The sequence below is a fragment of the Oncorhynchus tshawytscha genome, linkage group LG24 (genome assembly GCF_018296145.1).
Source record: "Oncorhynchus tshawytscha isolate Ot180627B linkage group LG24, Otsh_v2.0, whole genome shotgun sequence".
In the NCBI taxonomy this organism is placed as follows: Eukaryota; Metazoa; Chordata; class Actinopteri; order Salmoniformes; family Salmonidae; genus Oncorhynchus; species Oncorhynchus tshawytscha.
In genome coordinates, this window is record NC_056452.1 from 30,453,393 (window position 1) to 30,474,413 (window position 21,021).

The 21,021-nt window shown below is 41.0% G+C and overlaps 1 protein-coding gene across 1 annotated transcript in view; it reads right to left on the reverse strand.

Annotated features, from left to right (window-relative positions):
- btbd3b (BTB (POZ) domain containing 3b) overlaps nucleotides 1-16,820 on the reverse strand; it is a 35,397-nt gene extending 18,577 nt beyond the window's left edge. The window contains exons 1-2 of the mRNA XM_042305649.1: nucleotides 15,731-16,820; nucleotides 7,611-7,701 (exon numbers count right to left, since the gene is read on the reverse strand). Of these exons, the coding sequence (XP_042161583.1) occupies nucleotides 7,611-7,701; nucleotides 15,731-16,071 (432 nt within the window). The 5' untranslated portion in view covers nucleotides 16,072-16,820. The remainder of the gene's footprint in view (nucleotides 1-7,610; nucleotides 7,702-15,730) is intronic.
- Between the last annotated feature and the right edge of the window lie 4,201 nt (nucleotides 16,821-21,021).

The following is a 21,021-nucleotide window of genomic DNA, read 5'->3' on the forward strand; positions in this document are numbered from 1 at the left end:
TTTACAGCAATATGACCCAGTGTCTACAGTAATATGACCCAGTGTTTACAGCAATATGACCCAGTGTTTACAGTAATATGACCCAGTGTTTACAGTAATATGACCCAGTGTCTACAGTAATATGACCCAGTGTTTACAGTAATATGACCCAGTGTCTACAGCAATATGACCCAGTGTTTACAGTAATATGACCCAGTGTTTACAGTAATATGGCCCAGTGTTTACAGTAATATGTCCCAGTGTCTACAGTAATATGACCCAGTGTCTACAGTAATATGGCCCAGTGTTTACAGTAATATGGCCCAGTGTTTACACTAATATGGCCCAGTGTTTACAGTAATATGACCCAGTGTATACAGTAATATTGCCCAGTGTTTACAGTAACATGTCCCAGTGTTTACAGTAATATGACCCAGTGTCTACAGTAATATGGCCCAGTGTTTACAGTAATATGGCCCAGTGTTTACAGTAATATGGCCCAGTGTTTACAGTAATATGTCCCAGTGTTTACAGTAATATGAACCAGTGTCTACAGTAATATGGCCCAGTGTTTACAGTAATATGACCCAGTGTTTACAGTAATATGACCCAGTGTTTACAGTAATATGTCCCAGTGTTTACAGTAATATGTCCCAGTGTCTACAGTAATATGACCCAGTGTTTACAGTAATATGGCCCAGTGTTTACAGTAATATGACCCCGTGTTTACAGCAATATGACCCAGTGTCTACAGTAAAACAAAAAAAACAAAAAACACTTTGAGTAAGATCTTATTTTGATAAAAGTGGACATCTATCAGGGTTGGTCAAGCTGGGATCGGTAGAGATGGTTATTATTGTTATGTTCTTTAGAGAGAGGCCAATTGAAATTCAGCTGGACACAGATTTCAGAGTACGGTATCGTACTATTGTAAATCATTAACGTTGCCAGTACAGTTACTGCTGCTCACCCCATCATAACTTGGTCAATGAAATCATAAAGCATATCTGAACGCCTGCAAAATGGATATCAGACACACACACACACACACACACGTCATAAAGTCCTGCTCTACAGATCGTCATAATCGCATGCCCCATTTGCAGACTGTACTGGCTCTGAATGGTTTTGTAATGATATCCTTTTCCCGATGTAGTGCACTACTTTCAACCAGGGCCTTACGGACTCCAATCAAAAGTAGTGCACTATGTAGGGTTATAGGAGGCTATTTGAGATGTAGACTCAGCCAATTATCCACAATGCCTTTCCATAACTGCATTCCATAAAATGAGCAAAGTGCATCCCTGCCAACCAATCACAGGCCAATATATTTCACCCTAAAATGAACAGAGCGATGACTCATGCTTGGCTCAGCTCTTGTATGTATTCTGGGAATGAATATGAGCAGAAGGCTGCAGAGTCAATTTTAAAAGCACAACCCTTAATTCAGGAGTCAATTGGTATACCGTATATCCTATATCCTTCAAACTCAACTCTGGACATCGATGCCAGTTCCAATGCATAAAAAAATATATATATATATATATAGTTCCCGTCTAATCAGGGACTTCTGCCTGGGACACCAGGTGTGTGCAATTCATCAGGTAAAACAGAAAACCTGCAGGCTGCAGACCTCATAGGGTAGGAGGTGAATATATATATATATATATATATATATATTTATTTAACCTTTATTTAACCAGGCAAGTCAGGTTAATTAAGAACAAATTCCCTATTTACAATGACGGCCTACCCCGGGCCAAACCCGGACGACGCTGGGGCCAATTGTGCGCCGCCCTGTGGGCTCCCGATCACGGCCGGTTGTGATGCAGCCTGGAATACCTCTGCACTAGATCATAAGTCATATGTGCATTGACAGCTAGTAAATATTGCAGCCCATTACCACCCACATCAACTCTATGGGTCTTTTTCCCTGACCCCCATGAAGCCTAGTTTCTGGACTAACAAACCACCCAATTAGCACATTTGGTTCCTTGGAATTTGTGGGAATGTACGTTTTCAATTTCCCATTGGTTTCCCATTGGTTTCCCATTGGTTCTGGGAACAAAGCCATACGTTTCCTGACTGGTAAAACTGAACTTTTTTGTTTTTAAACATGCTGAGAACGGAACTAGAAATGTTGCGTGTTCTGGGAACGTACATTTTTGGTTGCAGAGATGTTCTAAGATTATTTTACTATGGTTCCCTGGAACTTTTCCCGGGCGATTTTATGAACGTTTCGAGAACGTAAATTCTAGGTTATTATTTGAAGGTTGTGTTAACGTTCTGATAACATGTTTTCAATACGACTGTAACAGTGAAACCTAGGGTTAACTGTTTTGAACTCCAAGCACAATTAAGACTCATGGGAATTCAATATGCTTATGCATTACTCTTGTAAACACATGTATTTGTAAGGTGGCACGGCATCAGTGAGATCCCAACCTATGATCATCTGTTCTCTATCCATGGATTTAGTCCACTGCACCACCAGGATGGAGATAGAATGCTATGTTTTTTTTTTTAAACTCATACGAAGCTGTTCATTTTTTGTCTATTCAAACAGACCCCATTTCAAAGGAAACAAGGACTCATTAAGATCAGCTGTGGACAATTAGTGGGTTACGGCCAACACACCTGAACACACTTAATTAACAAGATAAGAGGATAGAGAGAGAGTTTGTTGTAACGCTGAGAACGGAATGGACGCGTTTTAAAATTAACATTCTTAGAACGTTCTTTGAACGTTTACTAAAGTTGTCTTGTGGTTTTTTTATGGAATGTTTTCTTAATGTTCTGAGAACAGTGATGATAATGTTCTTAAATAGAACCATGAGGAAACATGCAGAAAAAAAACGTTATGCTCAAGTACTGAAAATCCAACAGAAGAACGTTGTTTCTTAACGTTCTCTGAACATTCTCTGAACATGACTTTAAATAGAATCATGAGGAAACCTCCCTAAAATGTGATGCTGCATTTCCACCTAAGAAACACGTGGTTCTCAGAACGTTATGTGCTAGCTGGGTATACACATTTGATCAATCTCTGTTGATAATGTTTTTGATTATAGGCGTAATATGTGTCTCGGAAACTGGCCATGTGTGGAGATTCTCCATTGAGCTTCCTTTAAACCCAGCACCAGGTATAATCTGGGTCAGGGAAAACTGGCCTTATGTGTTTTAGCAGAGTATGTTGTCGCTAGCTAGTCATATGTGATGATAATGTTCTGTTCATGGGTGAAGCATGGGTCCATGAAAATGTTATGAACGGGAGGGGAGTGAGTAATAATTAATGCAAACATCTGGTAAACACAATGATGTCAGGCAGAGAAGGTCGGGGTAAAACAGCACGTAGAAATATAATTACTAGAACGGTAATAGCCCTTCAGTATAGTCATGACCTTTCTATTTAATCTATTTCTATGATCCGCAGAAATAAGACTGCGTCTAAGAAAATCACAGAGATCCTTTTATATGTAATTCTATGCTCACAGGGCCGGACTACCGCATTTGGGTCCCTGGGGGAGACAGCAATATATGTCACGATGTCCTAAAATAATAAAACACAGTGTGGTCCCAGATCTGTCTGAGCAGCTATACACTAATGCACATAAATGGAAGGTAATTCCCTTTCTATGCACTTTTCTCTCTATGCGTATTCTGACCTTGAACTTAAGCAGGAGAATAGCATGTTATTCATCCACTATTTGTAGGCGCTAGAGATCAAAGATAAGAAGGTGTGGTGGAGGTGTGTCTACAGACATGCCGTATTCCAGTCTGTCCATCCTCCTCCTCCTCCTCCACCTCCTCCTCCACTACAATCTCTTCATCTCTCCATCCTCCTCCTCCTCCTCCTCCTCCACTACACTCTCTTCATCTCTCCATCCTCCTCCTCCTCCTCCTCCACTATAGTCTCTTCATCTCTCCATCCTCCTCCTCCTCCTCCTCCACAACACTCTCCTCATCTCTCCATCCTCCTCCTCCTCCTCCTCCACTACACTCTCTTCATCTCTCCATCCTCCTCCTCCACCTCCTCCTCCACTACACTCTCTTCATCTCTTCATCTCTCCATCCTCCTCCTCCTCCTCCACTACACTCTCTTCATCTCTCCATCCTCCTCCTCCACCTCCTCCTCCACTATACTCACTCCCTTCATCTCTCCATCCTCCTCCTCCACCTCCACCTTCACTACACTCAAATCAAATCAAATCAAAATCAAATCAAATTTTATTTGTCACATACACATGGTTAGCAGATGTTAATGCGAGTGTAGCGAAATGCTTGTGCTTCTAGTTCCGACAATGCAGTAATAATCCAACAAGTAATCTAACTAACAATTCAAAAAAAAAACTACTGTCTTATACACAGTGTAAGGGGATAAAGAATATGTACATAAAGATATATGAATGAGTGATGGTACAGAGCAGCATAGGCAAGATACAGTAGATGATATCGAGTACAGTATATACATATGAGATGAGTATGTAAACAAAGTGGCATAGTTAAAGTGGCTAGTGATACATGTATTACATAAGGATGCAGTAGATGATATAGAGTACAGTATCAACGTATGCATATGAGATGAATAATGTAGGGTAAGTAACATTATATAAGGTAGCATTGTTTAAAGTGGCTAGTAATATATTTACATCATTTCCCATCAATTCCCATTATTAAAGTGGCTGGAGTTGAGTCAGTGTGTTGGCAGCAGCCACTCAATGTTAGTGGTGGCTGTTTAACAGTCTGATGGCCTTGAGATAGAAGCTGTTTTTCAGTCTCTCGGTCCCAGCTTTGATGCACCTGTACTGACCTCGCCTTCTGGATGATAGCGGGGTGAACAGGCAGTGGCTCGGGTGGTTGTTGTCCTTGATGATCTTTATGGCCTTCCTGTAACATCGGGTGGTGTAGGTGTCCTGGAGGGCAGGTAGTTTGCCCCCAGTGATGCGTTGTGCAGACCTCACTACCCTCTGGAGAGCCTTACGGTTGTGGGCGGAGCAGTTGCCGTACCAGGCGGTGATACAGCCCGCCAGGATGCTCTCGATTGTGCATCTGTAGAAGTTTGTGAGTGCTTTTGGTGACAAGCCGAATTTCTTCAGCCTCCTGAGGTTGAAGAGGCGCTGCTGCGCCTTCTTCACGATGCTGTCTGTGTGAGTGGACCAATTCAGTTTGTCTGTGATGTGTATGCCGAGGAACTTAAAACTTACTACCCTCTCCACTACTGTTCCATCGATGTGGATAGGGGGGTGTTCCCTCTGCTGTTTCCTGAAGTCCACAATCATCTCCTTAGTTTTGTTGATGTTGAGTGTGAGGTTATTTTCCTGACACCACACTCCGAGGGCCCTCACCTCCTCCCTGTAGGCCGTCTCGTCGTTGTTGGTAATCAAGCCTACCACTGTTGTGTCGTCCGCAAACTTGATGATTGATGATTGAGCCACTAGGCTATCCTCCCTTCATCTCTCCATCCTCCTCCTCCACCTCCTCCTCCACTTTGGGGTGGCAGGATAGCCTAGTGGTTAGAGCTTTGGACTAGTAACTGAAAAGTTTCATGTTCAAATCCCTGAGCTGACAAGGTACAAATCTGTCGTTCTGCCCCTGAACAGGCAGTTAACCCAACTGTTCCTAGGCCGTCATTGAAAATAAGAATTTGTTTTTAACTGACTTTCCTAGTTAAATAAAGGTACAATTATTTAAAAAAAATTAAACTACACTCCCTCCCTTCATCTCTCCATCCTCTACCTCCACCTTCACTACACTCCCTCCCTTCATCTCTCCATCCTCTTCCTCCACCTCCACCTTCACTACACTCCCACCCTTCATCTCTCCACTCCCTCTCTCCATCTCTCCTCCTCTTCCTCTTCCTCCTCCTCATCCTTCTCTCAACTATCTGTCTCCACTCCCTCTCTCCATCTCTCCTCCTCTTCCTCTTCCTCCTCCTCATCCTTCTCTCAACTATCTGTCTCCACTCCCTCTCTCCATCTCTCCTCCTCTTCCTCTTCCTCCTCCTCCTTCACTCAACTGTCTGTCTTAGTCTCTCCGTCCTTCACCTCCTCCTCCACTCCACTCCCTCTCTCCATCTCTCCTCCTCTTCCTCTTCCTCCTCCTCATCCTTCTCTCAACTATCTGTCTCCACTCCCTCTCTCCATCTTTCCTCCTCTTCCTCCTTATCCTCCTTCACTCAACTGTCTGTCTCAGTCTCTCCATCCTTCCCCTCCCCCTCATCCTCCTCCTCCTTGACTCCTGTCTCCCTCCCTTCATCCTTTAGCCTCATGTAGTTAAATAATTGAGTGGAGTCTGAAAGACACATGGCGAAGGAAGTGAGAGAGGAACACAAAGGATTCCTCCTTCTAAACCTACAGTGTTGTCTGCTATGAAGCGACGAAGCAGAGTCTATGTGATGATAGTAACGGTACCAATACTGACAGATGAGGATGTAATGATACTAACAGTAATGATACTAACAGTAATGATATTAGGGTAGCCTAGTGGTTAGAGCGTTGGACTAGTAACCGGAAGGTTGCAAGTTCAAACCCCCGAGCTGACAAGGTACTAATCTGTCGTTCTGCCCCTGAACAGGCAGTTAAACCCACTGTTCCTAGGCCGTCATTGAAAATAAGAATTTGTTCTTAACTGACTTGCCTGGTTAAATAAAGGTAAAATAAATTTAAAAAATGATACTAACACTAATGATACTAACACTAATGATATTAACAGTAATGATACTAACAGTAATGATACTAACAGTAATGATATTAATGATACTAACAGTAATGATATCAATGATACTAACAGTAATGATACTAACACTAATGATATGAATGATACTAACAGTAATGATACTAACACTAATGATACTAACAGTAATGATATTAACAGTAATGATATTAACAGTAATGATATTAACAGTAATGATACTAACAGTAATGATACTAACAGTAATGATATTAATGATATTAACAGTAATGATACTAACACTAATGATATTAACAGTAATGATATTAACAGTAATGATATTAACAGTAATGATACTAACAGTAATGATACTAACAGTAATGATACTAACAGTAATGATATCAATGATACTAACAGTAATGATACTAACACTAATGATATTAACAGTAATGATACTAACAGTAATGATATTAATGATACTAACAGTAATGATACTAACACTAATGATATTAATGATACTAACAGTAATGATACTAACACTAATGATATTAACAGTAATGATACTAACAGTAATGATATTAATGATACTAACAGTAATGATACTAACACTAATGATATTAACAGTAATGATATTAATGATACTAACAGTAATGATACTAACACTAATGATATTAACAGTAATGATACTAACAGTAATGATACTAATGATATTAACAGTAATGATATTAACAGTAATGATATTAATGATACTAACACTAATGATACTAACACTAATGATATTAACAGTAATGATACTAACAGTAATGATATCAATGATACTAACAGTAATGATACTAACACTAATGATATTAACAGTAATGATATTAATGATACTAACAGTAATGGTACTAACATATAATGATATGAATGATACTAACAGTAATGATACTAACAGTAATGATATTAAGGATACTGGCCCTTACCCTGTGTCCTGGTAGTCTCTGCGTCCCTCCTGTTTGTCCAACCACAAAGTGAATGTCGGCCATCAACTCATTGTTGAACATCACAGAGTTCCTGAGAAGCAGATCAGAGAATGATTGAAGGACTTCATTGGACAGAGTAGTAACCTCTTCTGTATTTTATGTCAACCCCTAATATATTACTGGTCGACAGAGAGAAAGGTTGTGTCAGGGGATCTTTGATCGTACTGTCACTGTTTTGATCGAATCTGTCACATAGAGTACTATCTAGATTGAGAGAGAGAGGGAAAGAGAAAGGGGGGAGAGAGAGAGAGAGAGAGAGAGAGAGAGAGAGAGAGAGAGAGAGATCTCAAGAGAGGGATTGACAAGGACAATTAAAAATGGAATTAAATAAATCAAGGAGAATCAATATGAAAAAGGTAACTCCTACTACTACACGGATTTATAGCCACAGGCAATCACATTCAATCTCACACAATTTAATTTCAGAAACTGAATTGACTACATGGCCTCTACTTTGTTCTGTTGCTCAGGAGAAAACAGAAGAACTCTGGATGCAGCTGTTAAATGGTCTACTAGCTTTTGGCAAGAATTCAATACTCGGTTAATTACAACTCTTTAGCTTACAGAGATGGGAATCATTCCTCACATTAACACCCCTTAATGCAGAATTCAGCACATTGGAAAGAATATAACGAATGTCATTACCCGATTGTTAACTTGAGTGTATCAGAGTATGATCGCTGATCCAAGATCAGTTTTGCCTTTTAAATCATAATGAATAAGAGAGCGGATCTGATACTAGATCACCTACTCTGAGACTCTTTATGACCTGATCCTAGATCACCACTCCTACTGAGACTCTTTATGATCTGATCCTTGAACAGTACTCCTACTGAGACTCTTTATGACCTGATCCTAGATCACCATTCCTACTGAGACTCTTTATGACCTGATCCTAGATCACCTACTCTGAGACTCTATACGACCTGATCCTAGATCAACTACTCTGAGAATCTTTATGACCTGATACTAGATCACCTACTCTGAGACAATGTATGACCTGATCCTAGATCAGTTACTCTGAGACGCTTTATGACCTGATCCTAGATCACCTACTCTGAGACTCTTTATGACCTGATCCTAGATCAGCTACTCTGAGACACTTTATGACCTGATCCTAGATCAGCACTCCTACTGAGACTATGACCTGATCCTAGATCACCACTCCTACTGATACTCTTTATGACCTGATCCTAAATCACCATTCCTACTGAGACTCTTTATGACCTGATCCTAGAACACCACTTCTACTGAGACTATGACCTGATCCTAGATCACCATTCCTACTGAGACTCTTTATGACCTGATCCTAGATTACCTACTCTGAGATTCTTTATGACCTGATCCTAGATCACAACTCCTACTGAGGCTCTTTATGACCTGATCCTAGATCACAACTCCTACTGAGACTCTTTATGACCTGATCCTAGATCACCACTCCTACTCTGATACTGACCCTGGTCCTCACCGTCCATACACAATAGTGGTGTTTGTTGTGATCTACAGGTTAAACTAATCCTATATCTGCACTCCTACTAAAAGGGTTTCTGGAAAACCGGGGAGTTTGGGGAACGTTACTGTAATGTTTTACCCCTACTCAATACACTGATAACCTGCTCTGTGTCCTGGCTCTAGAGGAGAGTTCCCAGGCAGGTCCAGGCTCTAGAGGAGAATAAACAGGCTGGTCCTGGCTCTAGAGGAGAGTACCCAGGATGGTCCGGGCTCTAGAGGAGAGTTCCCAGGCTGGTCCAGGCTCTAGAGGAGAGTACCCAGGATGGTCCGGGCTCTAGAGGAGAGTTCCCAGGCTGGTCCATGCTCTAGAGGAGAGTACCCAGGCTGGTCCAAGCTCTAGAGGAGAATAAACAGGCTGGTCCTGGCTCTAGAGGAGAGTACCAAGGATGGTCAGGGTTCTAGAGGAGAGTTCCCAGGCTGGTCCAGGCTCTAGAGGAGAGTACCCAGGCTGGTCCAGGCTCTAGAGGAGAGTACCCAGGCTGGTCCAGGCTCTAGAGGAGAATAACCAGGCTGGTCCTGGCTCTAGAGGAGAGTACCCAGGATGGTCCGGGCTCTAGAGGAGAGTACCCAGGCTGGTCCAGGCTCTAGAGGAGAGTACCCAGGCTGGTCCAGGCTCTAGAGGAGAGTACCCAGGCTGGTCCAGGCTCTAGAGGAGAGTACCCAGGCTGGTCCCGGCTCCAGAGGAGAGTACCCAGGCTGGTCCTGGCTCTAGAGGAGAATAACCTGCTCTGTGTTCTGGCTCTAGAGGAGAGTACCCAGGCTGGTCCAGGCTCTAGAAGAGAATAACCAGGCTGGTCCTGGCTCTAGAGGAGAATACCCAGGCTGGTCCAGGCTCTAGAGGAGAATAACCAGGCTGGTCCTGGCTCTAGAGGAGAGTACCCAGGATGGTCCGGGCTCTAGAGGAGAGTTCCCAGGCTGGTCCAGGCTCTAGAGGAGAGTACCCAGGATGGTCCGGGCACTAGAGGAGAGTTCCCAGGCTGGTCCAGGCTCTAGAGGAGAGTACCCAGGCTGGTCCAAGCTCTAGAGGAGAATAAACAGGCTGGTCCTGGCTCTAGAGGAGAGTACCCAGGATGGACCGGGTTCTAGAGGAGAGTTCCCAGGCTGGTCCCGGCTCCAGAGGAGAGTACCCAGGTTGGTCCTGGCTCTAGAGGAGAATAACCTGCTCTGTGTCCTGGCTCTAGAGGAGACTACCCAGGCTGGTCCAGGCTCTAGAAGAGAATAACCAGGCTGGTCCTGGCTCTAGAGGAGAATACCCAGGCTGGTCCAGGCTCTAGAGTAGAATAACCAGGCTGGTCCTGGCTCTAGAGGAGAATAACAAGGCTGGTCCTGGCTCTAGAGGAGAGTACCCTGCCTGGTCCAGGCTCTAGAGGAGAGTACCCAGGTTGGTCCTGGATCAATAGTAGATGCTTTCTCGGTGCTCAGGCCAAGTTACAATATGATTGCCTGTGCGTGGGTCTACAAGATGATGATTCCTGTTCAGCCTGTGGTACACAGTTAATGTACCTATCTCACTCATATAGTAGTGTACAAACCTGTTCTGGGTTGAGAGCCCCCAAACTGAGCTCTGGACCTTGAAGTCAGATCCATTATGTTTTTCATTCTTCCTCTCATATAAGGGACTGATTAAGACCACCACTACTACAGACTTTGTGAGGTAAGATATGAATACACCTGCTCTACCAAGTGCTGAGGTTACATTACAGTATGATTCCGTGGTCTGTGTTCTAGAATATGCTGAGGTTACATTACAGTTTGATTCCCTGGTCTGTGTTCTAGAAGATGTTGAGGTTACATTACAGTATGATTCCCTGGTCTGTGTTCTAGAAGATGCTGAGGTGACATTACAGTATGATTCCCTGGTCTGTGTTCTAGAAGATGCTGAGGTTACATTACAGTATGATTCCCTGGTCTGTGTTCTAGAAGATGTTGAGGTTACATTACAGTATGATTCCCTGGTCTGTGTTCTAGAAGATGCTGAGGTTACATTACAGTATGATTCCCTGGTCTGTGTTCTAGAACATGTTGAGATTCTGTTACAGTATGATTCCCTGGTCTGTGTTCTAGAACATGTTGAGATTCTGTTATAGTATGATTCCCTGGTGTCTGTTCTAGAAGATGTTGAGGTTACATTACAGTATGATTCCCTGTCTGTGTTCTAGAATATGTTGAGGTTACATTACAGTATGATTCCCTGGTCTGTGTTCTAGAACATGTTGAGATTCTGTTATAGTATGATTCCCTGGTCTGTGTTCTAGAAGATGTTGAGATTCTGTTATAGTATGATTCCCTGGTCTCTGTTCTAGAAGATGTTGAGATTCTGTTACTGTATGATTCCCTGGTCTCTGCTCACTGTCCAGCCTGGGACCTGACCCAGAAAAGCAAAGTGTAAATATCCAAAAGGAGCTAGTGAACATGAGTAAGTTAGTGTCACCTACATCTGTAGCATATGAGTTAGTTAGTTAGTTAGTTAGTTAGTGTCACCTACTCTCCTAGTATATGAGTTAGTTAGTGTCATCTACCTGTCTAGTATATGAGTCAGTGAGTTAGTTAGTTAGTGAGTTAATTAGTTACTTAGTGTCACCTGCCTCTCTTGTACATTAGTTAGTTAGTGTCACCAACCTCTCTAGTATATGAGTTAGTTAGTTAGTGTAACCTACCTCTCTAGTATGAGTTAGTTAGTTAGTTAGTGTCACCTACCTCTCTAATATATGAGTTAGTGTCACTTACCTCTCTAGTATATGAGTATGATAGTTAATGTCACCAACCTCTCTAGTATATGAGTTAGATAGTTAATGTCACCTCCCTCTCTAATATATGAGTTAGTTAGTTAGTGTCACCTCCCTCTCTAGTATATGAGTTAGTTAGTGTCATTTAGCTCTCTATTATAAGAGTTAGTTAGTGTCACATACCCCTCTAGTATATGAGTTAGTGTCACCTACCTCTCTAGTATATGAGTTAGATAGTTATTGTCACCTCCCTCTCTAGTATATAAGTTATTTAGTGTAACCTAACTCGCTAGCATATGGGTTAGTTAGTTAGTCTCACCTACCTCTCTAGTATATTAGTTAGTTAGTTAGTGTCCCCTACCTCTCTAGTATATAAGTTATTTAGTTAGTGTCACCTACCTCTCTAGTATATAAGTTAGTTAGTGTAACTTAACTCGCTAGCATATGGGTTTGTTATGGGTTAGTTAGTTAGTCTCACCTACCCCTCTAGCATATTAGTTAGTTAGTTAGTGTAACCTAACTCTCTAGTATATGACTTAGTTAGTGTCACCTAACTCTCCAGTAAATGAGTTAGTTAGTTAGTGTAACCTACCTCTCTAGTATATGAGTTAGTTAGTTAGTTAGTTAGTTAGTTAGTTAGTTAGTTAGTTAGTTAGTGTCACCTACCTGTCTAGTATGAGTTAGTTAGTTAGTTAGTGTCACCTACCTGTCTAGTATATGAGTTAGTTAGTTAGTTAGTGTCACCTACCTGTCTAGTATATGAGTTTGTTAGTTAGTTAGTGTCACCTACCTCTCTAGAATATGGGTTAGTTAGTTAGTTAGGTAGTTAGTTAGTGTCACCTACCTCTCTAGTATATGGTATAGTTAGTTACTGTGTTCATGTAACCTACCTCTCTAGTATATGAGTTTATTAGTTAGTGTTACCTACCTCTCTAGTTAAGATTTAGCTAGTTAGTGTCACCTACCTACTAGGTATATGGGTTAGTTAGTTCCAAAGTTAGTGCCACCTAACTCGCTAGTACATGAGGTAGTTATTTAGTTAGTTAGTACATGCATTAGTTAGTTAGTGTCACCAACCTCTCTAGTATATGAGTTAGTTAGTTAGTTAGTGTCACCTATCTCTCTAGTTAATGACTTTGTTAGTTCGTGTTCCCAACTGTCTAGTGTATGAGTGTGCTAGTTAGTCAGTTCATTGTTCAGTTAGTTAGATAGTTTGTTATTTAGTGTCACCTACCTCTCTAGTTAATTACTTACTTAATGACTTACTTACTTAGTTAGTTAGTGTTACCTACCTCTCTAGTATATGAGTTAGTTAGTTAGTTAGTTCATGTTACCTACCTCTCTGGTATATAAGTTAGTTAGTTAGTTAGTGTCACCTACCTCTCTAGTTAATTAGTGTTACCTATCTATCTAGTGTATGAGTGTTCTAGTTAGTCAGTTAGTTGTTCAGTTAGTTAGAGAGTTTGTTAGTTAGTGTCACCTACCTCTCTAGTTAATTACTTAGTTAGTTAGTTCCTTAGTTAGTGCCACCTACCTTTCTATTATATGGGTTAGATATTCAGTTAGTTAGTTAGTTAGTTAGTTAATTAGTTAGTTAGTTTTGTTCGCTAGTGTCACCTAAATCTCTAGTATTTGATTTAGTTAGTTAGCGTCACCTACCTTTCTAGTATATGGTTTAGTTAGTTAGTGTGTTAGTGTAACCTACCTCTCTAGTATATGGATTGGTTAGTTAGTTAATTTCTTAGTTAGTTAGTTCGTGTAACTTACCTCTCTACTATATTAGTTAGTTAGTTACTGTCCTAGAGAGGTTACCTCTCTGGTATATGAGTTAGATAGTTAATGTCACCTACTTCTCTGGTATGTGAGTTAGTTAGTTATTGTCACCTACCTCTCTTGTGTGTAAGTTAGTTAGTGTCACCTACTTCTATGGTATATGAGTTAGAAAGTTAGTGTCACCTACCTCTCTAGAATATGGGTTAGTTAGTTAGTTAGTTAGTGTCACCTACCTCTCTAGTATATGGTATAGTTAGTTACTGTGTTCGTGTAACCTACCTCTCTAGTATATGAGTTTATTAGTTTGTGTCACCTACCTCTCTAGTTAAGATTTAGCTAGTTAGTGTTACCTACCTACTAGGTATATGGGTTAGTTAGTTAGTTCCAAAGTTAGTGCCACCTAACTCTCTAGTACATGAGGTAGTTATTTAGTTAGTTAGTACATGCATTAGTTAGTTAGTTAGTGTCACCAACCTCTCTAGTATATGAGTTAGTTAGTTAGTTAGTTAGTTAGTGTCACCTATCTCTCTAGTTAATGACTTCGTTAGTTCGTGTTCCCAACTGTCTAGTGTATGAGTGTGCTAGTTAGTCAGTTAATTGTTCAGTTAGTTAGATAGTTTGTTATTTAGTGTGACCTACCTCTCTAGTTAATTACTTACTTAATGACTTACTTACTTAGTTAGTTAGTGTTACCTACCTCTCTAGTATATGAGTTAGTTAGTTAGTTAGTTAGTTCATGTTACCTACCTCTCTGGTATATAAGTTAGTTAGTTAGTTAGTTAGTGTCACCTACCTCTCTAGTTAATGAGTTAGTTAGATAGTGTTACCTACCTATCTAGTGTATAAGTGTTCTAGTTAGTCAGTTAGTTGTTCAGTTAGTTAGAGAGTTTGTTAGTTAGTGTCACCTACCTCTCTAGTTAATTACTTAGTTAGTTAGTTCCTTAGTTAGTGCCACCTACCTTTCTATTATATGGGTTAGATATTCAGTTAGTTAGTTAGTTAGTTAGTTAATTAGTTAGTTAGTTTTGTTCGCTAGTGTCACCTAAACCTCTAGTATTTGATTTAGTTAGTTAGCGGCGCCTACCTTTCTAGTATATGGTTTAGTTAGTTAGTGTGTTAGTGTAACCTACCTCTCTAGTATATGGATTAGTTAGTTAGTTAATTTCTTAGTTAGTTAGTTAGTTCGTGTAACTTACCTCTCTACTATATTAGTTAGTTAGTTAGTTATTGTCACCTACCTCTCTGGTATATGAATTAGATAGTTAATGTCACCTACCTCTCTTGAGTATAAGTTAGTTAGTTAGTTAGTGTCACCTACTTCTCTAGTATATGAGTTAGTTAGTTAGTTATTGTCACCTACCTCTCTTGTGTATAAGTTAGTTAGTTAGTGTCACCTACTTCTCTAGTATATGAGTTAGTTAGTTAGTGTCACCTACCTCTCTAGTATATGTGTTATCTAGTTAGTGTCACCTACCTCTCTGGTATAGGAGTTAGTTAGTTAGTTAGTTAGTTAGTTAGTTAGATAGTTAGTTAGTTAGTGTCACCTTCCTCTCTCATACATTAGGGTAGTTAGTTAGTTAGTGTCACCTATCTATCTAGTATATGAGTTAGTTAGTTATCTAGTTAGTGTCACCTACCTCTATGGTATATGAGTTAGTTAGTTAGTTTTACATACCTCTTTAGTATATGAGTTAGTTAGTTAGTTAGTTAGTTAGTTAGTTAGTGTGACCTACCTCTCTAGTATATGAGTGAGTTAGTTAGTGTCACCAACCTCTCTTGTATATGAGTTAGTTAGTTCATTGGTTAGTTAGTTAGTTAGTTAGTGTCACCTATCTATCTAGTATATGAGTTAGTTAGTTCATTGGTTAGTTAGTTAGTTAGTTAGTGTCACCTATCTATCTAGTATATGAGTTAGTTAGTTATCTAGTTAGTGTCACCTACCTCTCTAGTATATGTATTAGTTTGTTTGTTTCAACTATATATCTATGATATGGGTTAGTTAGTTAGTTTGTTAGTTAGTAACTTGGTTAGTTAGTTAGTGTCACCTACCTCTCTCGTATAGTAGAGTACAGCCCCTGCCAGTTACAGTTCTGAATGGTATTGTTATTATTCAGGTTCTGTTGTTGGTACTCCTGCACTGTGGCCGACGACCCTCCACCCTGCTTCTTAGCACTGGGGAATATATCTGCTGCCATCTTCTTCTTCTTCTTCAGGGTAATGATCTCGTAGCACACCGGCGGCAGCTTGGACCCGGTACTACCCCCGGAAGCGCCACCGACATTAACTGTCTTTTTGGAGCTCTTCGAACTCGCCGACTTGCTCTTAACTGACTCTGGGAGCATCAAGAGGAAGGTCAGACATTTCATTTTCCGGTCCTTGGCATCGACCATGAGTGTGTTGTTCTGCAGAGCAGTGGGAGAGTATGCAGAGACAAGACATCAACTGGAAGAGGAGGACAGAGGAGCCGAGGAGGGGGAGAAGGAGGATGCTCAGACAGGACAGTGGTATCAGAGAGTTGTGCAGTAGCAGAAAAACAGCAGCAACAACGAGCAACGAGCTCAGTTCATCAGTCAGTCAAAAATAAATACTTGAGTAGGAAATCAAGTCAGTAAGAATGTGTCAGACATTGAGAAATCCTCTCCTACTCCAAATGTGTCTTCAGTAGCAGAATGAGAGAGTAGTGCAGAGAAACCAGCTCAGAAACACCCCTGTACTCCTACTGTATGATTGACTCAGCTTTTAGGGAGCAAACAGTCCCAGTACGGGTTATCCTTCTCACGCCTTGACTTTTTTCTGAATATAGACAGAATCCGATGTGTTTTTCTGAAGAGAAACAGGAACAATCTGACAATCCAATGGATGATCCTAAGGGACGTTTCCTTTCACCTAGTTTTCATTTTTTAAGTTTGATCTTTGTGACAGACGATGTTTGTCCCAGATAACGTACTAATGATGTCCTTATTGAAATCACTCTTCGCCGCTCTCTCCTCCTCTCCTCTGCTGTGCGCTGGTGTGACAGCCTAGAGATTTAGTGGAGATGCAGTGGTCCTGAGGCAGACAGCCTGTTCTTTTTCTCTTCCTCTCTCTCTCTCTCTCTCTCTGTGTCTCTCTCTCTATCTCTCTCTGTCTCTCTCTCTCTCTGTCTCTCTCTCTGTCTCTCTCTCTCTCTCTCTGTTTCTCAGCTCCTGTCTCTGTCTCTCTCTCTCTCTCTCTGTGTCTCTGTGTCTCTCTCTCTTTCTCTCTCTCTCTCTCTGTCTCTCTCTCTGTCTCTCTCTCTCTCTCCGTTTCTCAGCTCCTGTCTCTGTCTCTCTCTCTCTCTCTCTCTCTTTCTCTCTCTCTCTCTGTGTCTCTCTCTTTCTCTGTGTGTCTCTCTTTCTCTCTGTCTCTCTCTCTCTCTTTCCGTTTCTCACTCTCTCTTTCCGTTTCTCAGCTCCTGTCTCTCCGGTCTCTGGCTCCTCTCCCCACCTCCTGTATTATGCTGACTACAGCGGATGAATGGATGAGCACAGAAAAGAGGAGAGAAGAGAGAGAAAACTAGAGAAACCCCCCATCAAACGGCACAAGGCATCCTCCACAGCCTCAGCCAATAGGCACGCTCAGGCCTCCTGATTGGCCGCAGCTGAGTGCGGTACCTACTAGGATATGCTAAGTGAACTCCTTCTATTAAAGTGACAGCCATGGCCCCTAATAATGATACACTATTTGGCTGCACCCTATTCCCTATTTAGAGCTCTGATCCTATCTAATGTAGTTTATAGTGAATAGGGTGACATTTTGGACGAGAACACATTCAACATATTCATATACTGTTTTATTTACATACTCTGTTTTAGCTTCAATCTAAACTTCAAGCATTCTGCCTCTTCCACATATGTATTTGATATTGTAAATATTGTAAATACAAATGCTAATTTCTAAGCATCTTTGTAAGGGTTGAATTTGCTTTAAAAAAAAATATATGTTTTTTTTTTTACATTCTAAATTCATACAGTTGAATTCCACACGGGGATTCAGTCACACAAATGTTAATACAGTATATTTACTGAGTTAGGGACATTTGAAGAAAGGTCGTTTAATTGTAGGATTGTTTGTTTGTAGGATATAATAATCAGTTATTTACTACTAGAATTATTATATCTGTGTTTATAAGGGAGCCAATGCCACTGCAGGTAATTCTTACTTTTTTTTCCTTTTTTTTCTCCCTTTATTTAACTAGGCAAGTCAGTTAAGAACAAATTCTTATTTTCAATGGCGGCTTAGGAACAGTGGGTTAACTGCCTGTTCAGGGGCAGAACGACAGATTTGTACCTTGTCAGCTCAGGGGCTTGAACTGACCAACGCTCTAACCACTAAGCTACCCTGCCATTCCCGGACAGAACATGCTGCTGTCTTTGACCTGCCTTGGTCTCTTTGGGCTATAAATCCAAGCCACTCTATGTGTAACACATTAAAGCAACTATGTCTAAGTAAGGCTGTTCTCATTCAGCAGTACTGTTCAACGGGCATGACGGTTTGGTATTGCATCGGTTTTCTATCGTGAAGTTTTGAAGTTAAGTAAGATTTTACACGTGATGACAAAAAAGAGTTACTCTCATTAGATGAATCGTAGCACCTTTAACACCAGCTACTAAAGGACAATGTGTACAACACTGTCATATTTTTGTATGTTTTTAAATCTAACTGTAGCACACTGTAAGTAGTCTACAGTTATGTGCTTCCTTATCAATGCGAAGAGGTATTTGGTTTGTTTGTTTGTGAAGTTAACTGAAAACAAAAGCCAGTATCATTGTTGTTTACTCTTACATGTCAGCCTTTTGGTCTTCGTCTGAAATGTATGGTTCCGAGGAAAATAATAACCAACCCTATGCCAACATATAACTCCTCTAGAAGATACCAAGTTGACTAGTGCCAATATATCACTCCTCTAGAAGATACCAAGTTGACTAGTGCCAATATATCACTCCTCTAGAAGATACCAAGTTGACTAGTGCCAATATATCACTCCTCTAGAAGATACCAAGTTGACTAGTGCCAACATATAACTCCTCTAGAAGATACCAAGTTGACTAGTGCCAATATATCACTCCTCTAGAAGATACCAGGTTGACTAGTGCCAATATGTCACTCCTCTAGAATATACCAGGTTGACTAGTGCCACTATATCACTACTCTAGAAGATATCAGGCTGCCTAGTGCCAACATATCACTCCTCTAGAAGATATCAGGCTGCCTAGTGCTAACATATCACTCCTTTAGAAGATATCAGGCTGCCTAGTGCCAATATATCACTCCTCTAGAAGATATCAGGCTGCCTAGTGCTAACATATCACTCCTCTAGAAGATATCAGGCTACCTAGTGCCAATATATCACTCCTCTAGAAGATATCAGGCTGCCTAGTGCATATATATCACTCCTTTAGAAGATATCAGGCTGCCTAGTGCCAATATATCACTCCTCTAGAAGATATCAGGCTGCCTAGTGCCAATATATCACTCCTCTAGAAGATATCAGGCTGCCTAGTGCCAATATATCACTACTCTAGAAGATATCAGGCTGCCTAGTGCCAATATATCACTCCTCTAGAAGATATCAGGCTACCTAGTGCCAATATATCACTACTCTAGAAGATATCAGGCTGCCTAGTGCCAACATATCACTCCTCTAGAAGATATCAGGCTGCCTAGTGCCAATGTTTCACTCCTCTAGAAGATATCAGGCTGCCTAGTGCTAACATATCACTCCTCTAGAAGATATCAGGCTACCTAGTGCCAATATATCACTCCTCTAGAAGATATCAGGCTGCCTAGTGCATATATATCACTCCTTTAGAAGAGATCCGGCTGCCTATTGCCAATATATCACTCCTTTAGAATATATCAGGCTGCCTAGTGCCAATATATCACTCCTCTAGAAGATATCAGGCTGTCTAGTACCAATATACCACTCCTTTAGAAGATATCAGGCTGCCTAGTGCCAATATATCACACCTCTAGAAGATATCAGGCTGTCTAGAGCCAATGTTTCACTCCTCTAGAAGATATCAGGCTGCCTAGTGCCAATGTTTCACTCCTCTAGAAGATATCAGGCTGCCTAGTGCCAATATATCACTCCTTTAGAAGATGTCAGGCTGTATAGTGCCAATGTTGCACTCACCTCTAGAAGATATCAGGCTGCCTAGTGCCAATGTTTCACTCCTCTAGAAGATATCAGGCTGCCTAGTGCCAATATATCACTCCTCTAGAAGATATCAGGCTGCCTAGTGCCAATATATCACTCCTTTAGAAGATATCAGGCTGCCTAGTGCCAATATATTACTCCTCTAGAAGATATCAGGCTGCCTAGTGCCAATATATCACTACTCTAGAAGATATCAGGCTGCCTAGTGCCAACATATCACTCTTCTAGAAGATATCAGGCTGCCTAGTGCCAATGTTTCACTCCTCTATAAGATATCAGGCTGCCTAGTGCTAACATATCACTCCTTTAGAAGATATCAGGCTGCCTATTGCCAATATATCACTCCTTTAGAAGATATCAGGCTGCCTAGTGCCAATATATCACTCCTCTAGAAGATATCAGGCTGTCTAGAGCCAATGTTTCACTCCTCTAGAAGATATCAGGCTGCCTAGTGCCAATGTTTCACTCCTCTAGAAGATATCAGGCTGCCTAGTGCCAATATATCACTCCTTTAGAAGATGTCAGGCTGTCTAGTGCCAATGTTTCACTCCTCTAGAAGATATCAGGCTGCCTAGTGCCAATGTTTCACTCCTCTAGAAGATATCAGGCTGCCTAGTGCCAATGTTTCACTCCTCTAGAAGATATCAGGCTGCCTAGTGCCAATATATCACTCCTCTAGAAGATATCAGGCTGCCTAGTGCCAATATATCACTCCTCTAGAAGATATCTTGCTGCCTAGTGCCTATATATCACTCCTCTAGAAGATATCTTGCTGCCTAGTGCCTATATATCACTCCTCTAGAAGATATCAGGCTGCCTAGTGCCAATGTTTCACTCCTCTAGAAGATATCAGGCTGCCTAGTGCCAATGTTTCACTCCTCTAGAAGATATCAGGCTGCCTAGTGCCAATATATCACTCCTTTAGAAGTTATCAGGCTGCCTAGTGCCAATGTTTCACTCCTCTAGAAGATATCAGGCTGCCTAGTGCCAATATATCACTCCTCTAGAAGATATCAGAATGCCTAGTGCTAACATATCACTCCTTTAGAAGATATCAGGCTGCCTAGTGCCTATATATCACTCCTTTAGAAGAGATCAGGCTGCCTATTGTCAATATATCACTCCTTTAGAAGATATCAGGCTGCCTAGTGCCAATATCACT